The following is a 13773-nucleotide window of genomic DNA, read 5'->3' as shown; positions in this document are numbered from 1 at the left end:
TTCTATGAAGAGTTGTCATCATAGCTGGAAAGGGCAGAAATAAAACTGATGGACAATTTCAAAAAACTCCAACTTTCAGCTCAATTATAGGGAAAAAAATCCAATGATTGGGGCAGTCTCCCAAGTGAATAGCTATCACCAGTGCTGAAAAGCTATTTCTTCCCAGAGCATTAAAGTAGAAGCTGAAGTCTTGGTCAAGACTTCCTCACAAAAGCCTATATTTATATTTATCAGATGGTATTTGTTATTGTCTATGTATATGTACATTTCACACACTAGGCTGGGACCACTGTCTCCCTCAAGGGCACACTGGGTTTCTATCTCCAACTTTTAGTCCCACAGTCAAGAGGTAGTCGATTAATATTTTACTAAACACATGAGTGAATGTGTGTATTTTGAGAGATTAGAATATTTGATAAATAGGAATGCTTGGACATCGAAATTATCATGATTTTTAAAAACTGGTACCACAGTTTATTCAAATGAATTGATCTGTGAAGGCTAAATTTTCCCGTATGATTCAACTACTCATGAATACTCAATGAATACTTTAGGTTCCTGGGAAGCAACTGCTGAACTCTTTCCTCCTAAGACTAATGTGCTAGACTGAACAAACTATGTATGTCTTCATTCAGGACTGTAAGGCACTGACTCGCCTAGAAAAATGTGCCTCGTTTGTTTCCTTTGTTATTTTTACTCTTCCCTCTTCGTAACTGCTCTCTTTTTATTTATTTATTATTATTATTTAACACCTTTATTGGAGTATAATTGCTTTACAATGGTGTGTCAGTTTCTGCTGTATAACAAAGTGAATCAGCTATACATATACATACATCCCCATATCTCCTCCCTCTTGCATCTCCCTCCCACCCTCCCTATCCCACCCCTCTAAGTGGTCACAAAGAACAAGCTTATCTCCCTGTGCTATGCGGCTGCTTTGCACTAGCTATCTATTGTACATTTAGTAGTGTATATATGTCCATGCCACTCTCTCACTTCATCCCAGCTTACCCTTCCTCCTCCCCAATGTCCTCAAGTCCATTCTCTACGTCTGCATCTTTATTCCTGTCTTGCCCCTAGGTTCATCAGAACCTTTTATTTTTGTTTTAGATTCCATATATATGTGTTAGCATACAGTATTTGTCTTCCTCTTTCTGACTTACTTCACTCTGTATGACAGTCTCCAGGTCCATCCACCTCACTACAAATAACTCAATTTTGTTTCTTTTTGTGGCTGAGTAATATTCCATTGTATATATGTGCCACATCTTCTTTATCCATTCATCTGTTGATGGACACTTAGGTTGCTTCCGTGTCCTGGCTATTGCAAATAGAGCTGCAATGAACATTGTGGTACATGACTCATTTTGAATTATGGTTTTCTCAGGGTATATGGCCAGCAGTGGGATTGCTGGGTCATATGGTAGCTCTATTTTTAGTTTTTTAAGGAACCTCCATACTATTCTCCACAGTGGCTGTATCAATTTACATTCCCACCAACAGTGCAAGAGGGTTCCCTTTTCTCCACACCCTCTCCAGCATTTATTGTTTAAAGATTTTTTTGATGATGGCCATTCTGACTGGTATGAGGTGATACCTCATTGTAGTTTTGATTTGCATTTCTCTAATAATTAGTGATGTTGAGCATCCTTTCATGTGTTTGTTGGCAATCTGTATATCTTCTTTGGAGAAATGTCTATTTAGGTCTTCTGCCCATTTTTGGATTGGGTTGTTTGTTTTTTTGATATTGAGCTGCTTGTAAATTTTGGAGATTAATCCTTTGTCAGTTGCTTCATTTGCAAATATTTTCTCCCATTCTGAGCGTTGTCTTTTCATCTGCTCTCTGTTTAGCCTTGACTGAAAATTCTCAACCTTTCCTAATATCACCTTTATTGTGAAAATTTCCTACTTACAGTGGATTTTTGGTGGGATCTCATAATTGGCTAGCCCATAACATATTCCATGTTTAAAAATTCCTAAGTTGGCTTTCTCTATGGGTATTAAAAGCAGAGATTTTTTTTTTAAATCTTTCCTATTAACTTTTCTGTAAGGGATGATGTGTCTATCTCGCTGCAATTGAATTACGTTCAGAGACAAAGTCCGTGTAGTAGTACAAGACTTCTGACTGACAGGTAATGGCATTCAGAGTCATGGTCCATGAATAAAAAATACTGCAATCTTTAGTTTTATTGGATCTCAATGTTCCAGAGAAGAAGAATTTAATGTACACTGGTTGATGAGCTGGGGAACCAAAATGGATTTAGTTAGGGGACCGTGATGAATTTAGCATGAAGTCAGTGCCAGCTAGCAGAAAAGGACTGCATTATTTCAGTCTAGGTGAATGACAGTTTTCTAGGAAGGTACTTGAGAGAAAAGCCAACAATCTTTATTTATTGTCACTGCTTTGATTTAGCACTTAGAATACCTGGTTTAATAAATGTTTTTGAAATAGAATATTTCTTGAGTGAATGGAGGATTATTTTCTGCACATATTTGCTTCTTAAAAATATAAACAAGGAAGGAGAACACTTTAAAATTATTGGGCACTGAGATGTATCAGGTATCTCATTAAATGCTCACAATAACCAAGGCTACTTAATATGCCCATTTAACAGTTAGGTAAAACAAGGGTTTAAACACTTAGATGCTGTCCATATCCTAAAATCTTTTCATGGAATTGCTTTGTTGCTGATCCTAAATTGGAAAGATTTATAGTCATAGTATTTACCACCGCAACACATTTACTTTTAAAACTTTTAAAAATAGTATACATACAAATGCATCTACATACAAAACAGAAACAGTTTCACAGACATAGAAAACAAATTTATGGTTTCCAAAGGGGAGGCGGAAGGGGGATAAATTAGGAGTATGGGATTAACAGATATCATAAAATAGACAAGCAACAAAGATTTACTGTATAGCCCTGGGAATTATATTCAATATTGTATAATAACCTATAATGGAATATAATCAGAAAAAAGTAACTGAATCACTTTGCTGTATACCTGAATCTAATAAAGTATTATAAGTCAAGTATACTTTAATAAAAAAAATTGAAAAAAATGCTATACAAGTAAGTATTTACCTGAGCAAATATTCACAGCTAGGTAAACAGTGTTTTCTACGTGAATTATAAAACTTTTGAATGTCAATAAACCAAACTACATCTAGTACAAGGCATTTTTTTATATCTGAAGTTTTCATGGTAAAAAATAATTTTGACTTTCAAAAAGCCATTGATCATAAATTCTGTTAAAATTCCTGAACTAGCTTTAAACAAAAAAAGAAGTAAGAAAAGAAACAATGGCCAAGTGTTAACCTCAAAGGGCAAATGAGAGGTGGGGCATCATTCCTTAATTTCCAAAATGATTTAGTAAATATAATTAGTTGTTTTTACACTCCTATGATGTTATAATGTACAGAACAGTGGGAACGATAGTAGAAATATTTGTAGTTTGTTTCTTCATGAATAAAGCACTTGCTACAAGGCTCAGGAGAGAGTTTTTTTTTTTTTTTTTTACGGATGCCATTACAAAGACGGACTAAATATCAGCTTAGAGAAAGAGCCTCCCAACCCACAAGTACATCTCATTTATCCAGAAATGATCAGAAACTAACCATGTACATATTAAAGAAATTCTACAGAAAGCGCCTGGGAACAAGGTGAACTCATCAAATATGTTGTCCTTTGTCCAATTATTAAAAAAAAAAGTATTTGTTCTTTGGGAGATCAGAGAGTGGTGATTTAGTCACAATTTATTTCCAAGAAGACTATTTCCCTGGCTTAACACGTAATTAGGCATTTTCTTTTAGACTCTGAATATTGTATTTCAGTAAAACGTTGCACTACACATGCACTCAAGCAGATCCCTGTTTCCTCCAAGAGAACAATTTGGGTAATTCAAAAGGACTGAAAAAAATTTATCACTAAAAGGAAAATGTAGTATTTTGAGATCTCATGCCAAACAGCAGAATTGCTATTTGTGCTTATTAAGAACCATTGAGACTTCCCTGGTGGCACAGTGGTTAAGAATCCGCCTGCTGATGCAGGGGACACGGGTTCAATCCCTGGTCCAGGAGGATCCCACATGCTGCAGAGCAACTGGGCCCGTGTGCCACAACAACTGAGCCCGTGAGCCACAACCACTGAAGCCCGTGCGCCTAGAGCCTGTGCTCGGCAATGAGAGAAGCCACCGCAATGAGACGGCCATGCACTGCAAGGAAGAGTCGTCCTCACTTGCGGCAACTAGAGAAAGCCCCGCGCACAGCAGTAAAGACCCAAAGCAGCCAAAAATAAATAAATAAATAAAAAATAAAACTCCCTCTGGTTTAAAAAAGAAAAGAAAAGGAAAGAAAAACTGTCAAACCATTATTCAGAAAGGCCCTTCACCACAAAGAGGTCTACCTACCACGTAGAACTCAGAGCCCGGGACAGGGGCCTGAATAAAGAGTAAACAGTGCCTTGCATTCAGAGACACATTTATATGTGCATTGAAAAATGAATATACATTATAATTTACCCCATGGCAAGAAAGGGGAAACGTATGGCGTCCCTTGATGCAGTAAATGGTTGGATGCCAGCAATCAAAATCACTGCATAACTGTTGTGTTCAGTTTTTACCCAGTGGTCTGGTGATCCATTTGGGTATGAAGAGCTGAATTCTGGACAACTGAAAACTTTGCTAACCTAAACATTCCCAAGTTATCGTGGTCAGGTGGTAGTTGTACAACTTGCTATAGAATGCCGTCAGCAAAATTATCCATGGACAGATGGGATAAAAAGAAGAATTTCAGTGCAGGCAGTCTCTGTATTATGCTGTAAGGATGGTACACTCAATTTTCAATTAAAATCTTAGCTCATTCGAATGTTGATCGAGCACTTGTTATATACTCAATACCTGTAGCTCTAGGTCTATATACCAAAAATCAAGTTGTGAAATGGTTAATTTACCAAATGACCATCTCTGAAAACTGCCAGTTGAGTTTCTCATATCAACTCTGAGAAAGTTTACTCTGGCCATGTTAGTGTCAGAGAGAAAAAAGACCAGAACAGATGGAAGAAGGAGGACAGATGAGAGAAAAGAGTTGAGTATGCAGATATCGAGACAAGTCGTAAACTTCATTCCAGTTAGATACTTGAGAAATTGTCTGTAATATCAGAGGCATGCTAAGTTGATATTTAACCAGGCTGGACAATAAATCTGTTATGTAGGCTATTAAGAAAAAATAAAATAAAAATCCTCAATAATCTAGAAATTGGTTTTTGATTACTTGGCCTGTTAAGCAAAGTGCTAGATGCTTCAAATACTGTTTATCCCAATCTTTTGAATGGATAGTTTCTGTAAGGGGTCCATGCAAGGGTTTGCCTCATAAGGAACTCCTCTTGGCAGTAAAATCATTCAGCTTCCATCTTGGCCCTTGCTTTCTCCCCCTGCCAAACTGATGAGTGATGAGCACGATCTGTCTTGGACTCTACTCCATCTCTCCACCCCAATTCCTCCCACCTGTGACACAGAGTTTGGCTGCAGACTAAACCTAGGGCTTGTACTTCCCTTTTAAATGTTCATTAAATGCTTCAAATTTAGCACAGGCCAGGGTAGAGATCATAAACTCAGTGTCTTAAGTGTTCATCTCCTTAATTTGGGCTGCTGATATCTACCTTTTCTATGTGCTAAGGTTACTTGGATGGTCCGGTAACAAGAAAATGAACAGAAGAGGAAGAAATGAAGTATTTTAGAAGCTCTTAGAAGTGAAAGGCTGCTTCTGATTGGATTGATTAGTAATAGCTTTGTGGAGGAGATAGAATTGAACTGGCTTGGCTCCTGGGGATGGATATGATGCCAAAAGGTAGTGATCACAGTGGTAAGGAAATGCATTCCAAAGGTGGGAACAGGACAAACAAAGGCTTAGAGGCAGGAAAGTATGGCATGTGTTTAAGAAATTGTGCATAGTCCAGCTTACCTGGATAAGAAGACGGATGAATGAGAGAAGAGAGAAGAAAAGGCTGAAATCAAATTTTGTTGCTGGAGAGGGAGATCATAGAGGGTGTGAAATACTGTAACAAGAAATTTAGATTTTTACCTAGTGCCAGGGAAGAACCACTAGAGACTTTTGAGCAGGGCAGAACGATGAACAGAGCTGCGATTTTTGGAAGATTGATCTAGAAGTGTGTGGGAATGGAAGGGAGGGATTGGCAATGGAGTCTATTACTAGATCAGACAAGACATAATGAAGATATGAACACCACAGTAATGGCGGTGGAGATTTTAAAGAGAAGACTAGTTATGTTGGAGGTAGTTTCCAAAGGACATCATGCCTGATTTAATAAAGGTGGCAAAGAAGAGAGAAGAATCAAAAGAAAAGGACTTTGAACTTTTTAATTTGGATGAGTGGGACAATCTTGAACATAAATGGAGAGGACAGAAGGAAGAGCAGATTGTACTGGTGGAGGACAGGCGGTGGACGCTGACCCTGAGGACTCATCATGAGGTCAGTTTTCAACATGCTTGGAGATATTTCTACACATGGAGGCTACTGAAATCTATGCCCAAACTAGGAAAACTAAGGAAAAATACAAACAGACATATATGCACATTTCCATAAAACATAGATTCATATACCACATTGTAACTCAGACCTATTAGAAATAAATTTATATAGAGCTAGAGAGAACAACACAGCTGAACATACTATATATGTGCACATACAGATGCCAATACCAATATATTAAAAATATATGTGTGTGTGTGTGTATACATGCAGAAATCTGAGTCAATGCATGAAAATATATATTGGCTTCATCAGAAATTGCTTAATATTAAAAACTTTTAATTAACTTTCAAGTCTTTAATCCAAGAAATATTAATACTTAGTAAAGGACTAGATTGTGTAAAATACTATGGGAAGGGGGCTTCCCTGGTGGCGCAGTGGCTGAGAATCTGCCTGCCAATGCAGGGGACACGGGTTCAAGCCCTGGTCTGGGAAGATCCCACATGCCCCGGAGCAACTAGGCCCGTAAGCCACAACTACTGAGCCTGCACATCTGGAGCTTGTGCTCCACAACAAGAGAGGCCGCGACAGTGAGAGGCCCGTGCATCGCGGTGAAGAGTGGCCCCCGCTTGCCACAACTAGAGAAAGCCCACACACAGAAACGAAGACCCAACACAGCCAAAAATAAATAAATAAATAAATTAAAAAAAAAAAAAAAAATACTATGGGAAGCACTTTAAAGCACCAGAATGAGTATGTGCTTTGCTGCTTTTCTTTATTCAACTTTTAGTCAATTATGATAATAAAAAGAGTAAAAATAATTAAATATGTATTGAGAATTTACAATTATTATCCTGAAAATAACCTTATGAATTAGATACTCAAATTACATCTACTTTGCAGACGAGGAAGGTGAGGCACAAAGAGGTTAAGATACTTACTCTAGTTTTCATACCTACTTAGAGAGACGTCCAGGAACTTCATCACTACATATGTGGCTTCTCTAGTGGTTGAATTATACACATTATAAATGGTCATTAGTATAGTGACTTTTACAGTCAGTGTGTTTTATAGTTATTTTTACTTCTTGTGCAAAGCTGAGAGCATTCTTCACTGCATTAGCAGTTCGCACTGTTACAGACTTTTATAACTGAAAAAATGTATATAACTATGAAGAAATTAAAACTGAAGATGTTTAAAAACATTTTCAAAAATAATGTAGAATTGGTGAAATTTTTTGCTAGACAAAATTTACAACTCTTTGAGTTTTTATTAAAAAATAAGGTGGTTAGGGCTTCCCTGGTGGTGCAGTGGTTGAGGGTCCGCCTGCCGATGCAGGGGACACGGGTTCGTGCCCCGGTCCGGGAAGATCCCACATGCCGCGGAGCGGCTGGGCCCGTGAGCCACGGCCGCTGAGCCTGCGTGTCTGGAGCCTGTGCTCCACGATGGGAGAGGCCCGCGTACCGCAAAAATAAATAAATAAATACATAAATAAATAAATAAATAAATAAATAAAATAAAATAAAAAATAAGGTGGTTAAATAAAGTCTACCTTTGGATTTAACAATGCTATGGCCTTAATATTTCCGTTCTAGAACTTGGCCTTCAACTAGCTATATTACCTGTAAGCAGCAAGAACATTTTAGAAGGCATCTCATTTCTTATATAGGTTTAGGCTTCTTTGGCTTAGGCCACAGAAACCAACAGTCTACAAGTGTTTACTTATCTAGTTCCTGAGAAATTACGACTTAAAGTGTCCTTGGGAAAGTCACTGGAAAGACTTTTATTATAAACCTATTTCCTGGGAAACCACATGCACACTTCAGATTCTCTTCCTCTCATATTTTTGGTTGTTTGGCAAGTCTAAATGGATTTGCCTAATCACAACTTCCTATACATGATTAGCCATTTTTTTCTCAACTGACTGCCTGCACACAGACACCCCAGCTGCTTGCAATGACCAAATCTATAACTGTGAGGTTAGGGAAATTTTTTTTTTTTTTTTTCCGGTACGCGGGCCTCTCACTGTTGTGGCCTCTCCCGTTGCGGAGCACAGGCTCCGGATGCGCAGGCTCAGCGGCCATGGCTCACGTGCCTAGCTGCTCCGCGGCATGTGGGATCTTTCCGGACCGGGGCCCGAACCCGTGTCCCCTGCACCGTCAGGCGGACTCTCAACCACTGCGCCACCAGGGAAGCCCGGGAAATTTTTATATATTGTTAAGAAGAGACATTCTAAATCGGTAGTGCATATCACCCAAATATCCCTTACTGAAATACATGGCTATAAATCATTAGCCAGATGATTCTAATTGAATATTGGGAAGGCTAGTACTGCTATACAGACAAATCACATACATCAAAGATCATCTCAGAATTCGTGATTTGTACAATAGGTGGAATAAACATAAGGGTGTAAATTGGAAAACTGTAAATTTAATTCTACCACAAATTATTTTTTTAAGGAATCCCTTAACATTGCATCTATATAACAAAAAGGAGTAACACTGTTTACCTTCTGTCCCATGTAAAAACAAATAAACAAAACCAAAAATAATCCCCAAACAAAAATGGTCTGGGGCATTAAGAATGTCTATCAGATAGATCTATTAAATGTTTATAACTGTTCAAAATAGCTAAAGTAGCCATATTCATGATTTTTATATTAAAGACTATTGGTAAAAGTGAGAAAGTCAATCATTCAGGTATTTCCCCAATTCATTTGATAAAAAAAAGGGAAAAATTCAAAGTATTAACAGGGTTTTCAGACAGATGTTTTCCAGTTCTGCCTCCTTTTCAGAATATGCACAGTCTTCTCAACATGTCCAGTAGAGTTCCCATACGGGTTCCTCCACAGCCTTCCCCACCTCACAAATGGCACCCCAATCCATTAGATTGCTCTATTAGAAGGACCAATTAGAGTATGTCCAAGGGCCTCAACCTTGGACATACCCCACATCTAGATTACCAGTAAGTGGCATCACTTATATCTTCACCATCCATTCTTCTCTACCTTCTCCAAGTGTCTGCTAACTGATCTCTGTTCCCACTCTTGCCCCCCTTCAATGCATTTTCTTTACAGCAGCTGGGTGATCTTCTAAAAACAACAAATTTGACCATATCACATGCTGAACATGTTTCAAGAACTTCCCATTGCACTTGAAATAAAATAACAAATCTGTAAATATGGTCAACGAAGCTGTACATGATCTGGTCCCTGCTCACCTTGACAATATCATATCGTGTCATTCACTATCTTGTCATTAAACTTCAATCACAACTGACTTCTTTCAGCTCCTGGAAGGTATGAAGATCTTTCCTACACTGGGGCCTTCATACACACATGCTTTTTACTTCTGTCTGGATACTCTCCTCCACTCTTTGTCCAGCCAACTTCTAATTTTATTTGTATTTCAAAGTTTAGCTTAAGTGGCACTTCCTCAGGGAAGTCTTCTTTGACCCACTATTTAATCCGTGCCTCCTTAATCATTTATGCTCATTCATAGCATGTTTCCCAATTTATATTATAGGTGTTTTCTACATCAGACCATAATCTTCTTGAGCAAGAATTCTCTCTGTTTTCTTTGTGAGTCCTCATTGTCTGGGTCTGTGTCAAGTCCACAATAAATACTTCATAAACATTTGTTGAATCACTGAAGGACTAAATTAATGACCACATTCAGTTAGCTCTGCATTATACACTCATAATTGAGGCTAGTTAGCCCAGTTGGCGAGAGTGCTGATATTTACTATTGAGAATGCCCACATGCTCAGTGAAGGGAAGATAAGGGTCTGAAAGCACATATTACATTTTAAATTCTCTGGAGCATTTTGGATCTCCTGATTAAGATGAATCACTTCTTCCTCTTTGTTCAATTGGAATCATGGCTCAAGTTCAACCACAGAGCTGATTTCATTCTGTCTAGCATTAAAGTGAGTTGGCTTTATGTCTCTCTCTCTCCCATTACAACTTTCTGATTCTCCCATTAGAAGCACATCTGATTCATCTTCATTGTCTCCACTGCATAAGAGTTTCCATGGCATGAGTTAAACATTGACAGAAATTAAAAAATATATATATCATCATTCAAAAATAAAGAATAAACGTGCCAAGGGAGGTTAAGACTGCAAGGTATCATCAGATTTAGTGTAGCATCCAATTTACTCTGATTCAGCACGTCCTGCGTTCAAGGCACAGGGAAAGGCATCAAGGATTTAAACAATGACTAAAACAGTTCCTTGCTCTGTAAATCAATAAGCTCTATATAGAGAAACAAATCCCTATCAGTGGTCTTTGTATGGTGACAGTACAAAAAAGTATGACTGACTCAACATAATCCCAACAGGACCAATAGGCCTACAGCCCTCTACAGGAATTTGGCAGGAGCCTGCTTTCAGGGATGTAAAATTAGCTCTACCAGTTTCCTGGTTCTCCTTTCCCCAGTAGAAAAAGCCCATCACCCGTCAGCTCGGTGCTTTGTGACCAACTAGAGGGGTGGTATAGGGAGGGTGGGAGGGAGGGAGACGCAAGAAGGAAGAGGTATGGGAACATATGTGTATGTATAACTGACTCACTTTGTTATAAAGCAGAAACTAACACACCATTGCAAAGCAATTATACTCCAATAAAGATGTTAAAAAAAAAATAAATAAATAAACCAAAAGAAAAGCCCATCACCCATATGCTGCATACTTTCATTGGGTTATTGCCTGGGTATTCCTGGTCGATTAATGCTCACCGGTCCCCACATCTCACTCTCTTTGTCCCGGGGAAATTCCTGCCCCACTCCTGGCTCCAAGGAGAATATAGTTCAGACAGAAGTAAACCAGCTAGGGCCCTAATACCAAAGATAGAGATCCCCCCAAAATGATAAAATTTTGGAGTTTTGGCTATCGATTCCCTCGAACCTTTAAGTGCTCTGCTGAGCAGCTGGACTGATGACCTCCTAATGGATGGTAATGCTTTGCTGAGTGCTTTCAACTAGTACGTGCCTTAAGGCTGTGCTGAATAATTGCTGTTAATTGAATTGTAGAAATATCTACGTTATTTATATACAGTATATCTTTTTAATCAAAGTAGTGGGATGCTCATTTGGTTTAACTTTAAAGCACATGGCAAATATGATTTTAGTACATGTGTAGGATAGAAGGTCTTTTCTTTCATATCACCAGACATTGTGGTATGGAAATGCTTTCTTTTCTTCCCGCCTACCTCCCCCAGAATTAATTATGTGATTTTAATGCATTTGAATTTAACTCACGAGGGATCCTTGATTACTTTATTAGATTACCAAACAATTGTAGCAAAGGCTCAAAGTATATGGAGCAAACTACAGATAACACGTATATACTATATAGTTAATACTTGTTGTCAACTTGTGCCAGCCATTATTCTAAGCACCTTATGTATATTGACTCGTCTAATCCTCACAAGATTTCTAGGGGCAAGTGCTATTATTACCTGCATTTTGTAGATAAGAAAAGTAAGGCTCAGAGAGGTTAAGCAATTTGCCCAAGGTCAAACAGCTAGTGAGCTGCAGAGCTAGGATTCCAATTTAGGCACTTTGGCTCTGGAGTCTGCACTCAACCAGCAAGCTTTTCTGCTCACCACTTGCCAGCTATTAGTTAAATGTTTAATTCTCATAAGCCCAATGGGATGCTACCATTATGATCCCCATTTAATAAGGGGGTTGGCCTAACCAACGTCACTCTGCTAGTAAGTGGCTGAACCAGGCTTTTAAACTCAGTCCCGCCTGACTTTTGGGTCTGAGATCTTAAATACCACCCACCACTACCTCGCAAAGAAGGTGGTGTGCTTATTTGTAAATCACATATAGCATTAGAGATTACACAGATTTTAAGGGAAAGAGAAATAATTTACTAGAAGAGTATAGTGACTCTGTAGTCAATATCTTTTAAAATATTTAAAATACTCAAGCCAATTATTTGATTTTTTAAAAATATTTGAGATACTGTTAATATTAAATGTCATCATTCTGAAGAGCAGAGCTCAAAGGACTATTCTTAAAAATTAATATAATGATTCATCTTACTGTTTATGTGATTCCCCAGGGTAACTGCAATTACCTCAAGAGATTTGTGAACATTTCAGAAAAATAAACTTTAACTTATTTTGACTATTGCAAGTATAAAATGCTACGCAGTACTTGAATACAACAGATGAGTATTATCAAATCAAAACAAATCACAAGTGTCATAAAAATATAATAATTGTTATTTCAGGATAGGCTATTCCAATTATTATTTTTCACATTACTATTTTACTAAAGGAGGGAGGTTACCATTTACATTTGAAAAGTTAGAAAGTATTAACATGCCGGCTAAGTCATGATGATCCGGTAAGATTAAAAATTTATAGAAAAATGTAGATGGTTGTTGTTGTTTATAAGAAAATTTCTTCAGAAATCTATCCTTTCCTTCTCTGAGTTCATATTTACAGTATTGGTTTCTTTTACTCTACGTAAAAACCTACCATTATCATAGGATTTCAAAACTCATGGTAAGCGCTGAATGTCAGACAATAAAAGAATGGACTACATAGATGGGTTATGGCATAATCTTTAGCCAAATAGGTTGTCACTGGTGTTCTATTGTGAGTTATTTATGTGTCTATTACCTTTAGGCCCTTTGAACAGCTTGATTTCCACAACAGTCTCCAAAATGGGTCGTCTTCTACGCACGTACAGCCGAACGATAGACCCTGCTTCTTTGAGCGCTTCCACTGCTTTACTGTGGGAAACCTCTGACACATCCACCTCGTTCACCCGTAAGATACAATCATTGACCCTGAAAGAAAGGAAAAGAGGCAAAGGTCAGGAGTGGCTAAGAGAATTTCTGAAAGAATCTTATGAGTATCTAACCTTAAGATGTGGGGTGGCAAAAGCTATAGGCAATTTAAAAATATTTATACTTGGAAGAAATACTTCAAATGAAGGAAATCGAGAAAACCTTGAACTCCTCAGCCTTCACAGTTTTCCCAACACTGACCACCCTACTGGTCAGGTCCCATACTGAACTCCAGTCCATTCTGACTGGGACTGCATCACATAGGGAGCAGTTAGAAGGACACATATTTTAAGGTCTCTGTCAGTCATATCAGCATTTTGATTGGTTTTAATTGCCTTGACTGAGGGTTACAATTTGAGTGGTTCTCAGAACTTACTCCCATAGACTATATAGACATAGCAAATGTAACTTTATAAATTAGTTTTTCTTGAATTTTTAATTTACTAGCTATAAAAGTAATATATAATCATTTTAGAA

At 37.9% G+C, this 13773-nt stretch overlaps 1 protein-coding gene across 11 annotated transcripts in view; it reads right to left on the bottom strand.

Moving 5' to 3' along the window:
• The window catches only part of DLG2 (discs large MAGUK scaffold protein 2), a 928219-nt gene that overhangs the window by 570529 nt on the left and 343917 nt on the right, over positions 1 to 13773 (bottom strand). For all 11 annotated transcript variants that reach the window (XM_065883319.1, XM_065883310.1, XM_065883311.1 and 8 more), the window contains one exon: positions 13127 to 13296. In XM_065883319.1, coding sequence (XP_065739391.1) covers positions 13127 to 13296 — 170 coding nt within the window. The remainder of the gene's footprint in view (positions 1 to 13126; positions 13297 to 13773) is intronic.

Source organism: Phocoena phocoena, chromosome 8 (genome assembly GCF_963924675.1).
Source record: "Phocoena phocoena chromosome 8, mPhoPho1.1, whole genome shotgun sequence".
NCBI lineage: Eukaryota > Metazoa > Chordata > Mammalia > Artiodactyla > Phocoenidae > Phocoena > Phocoena phocoena.
The sequence above is the reverse complement of the archived record's forward strand: the minus strand, read 5'-3'. Positions and strand labels throughout refer to the sequence as shown.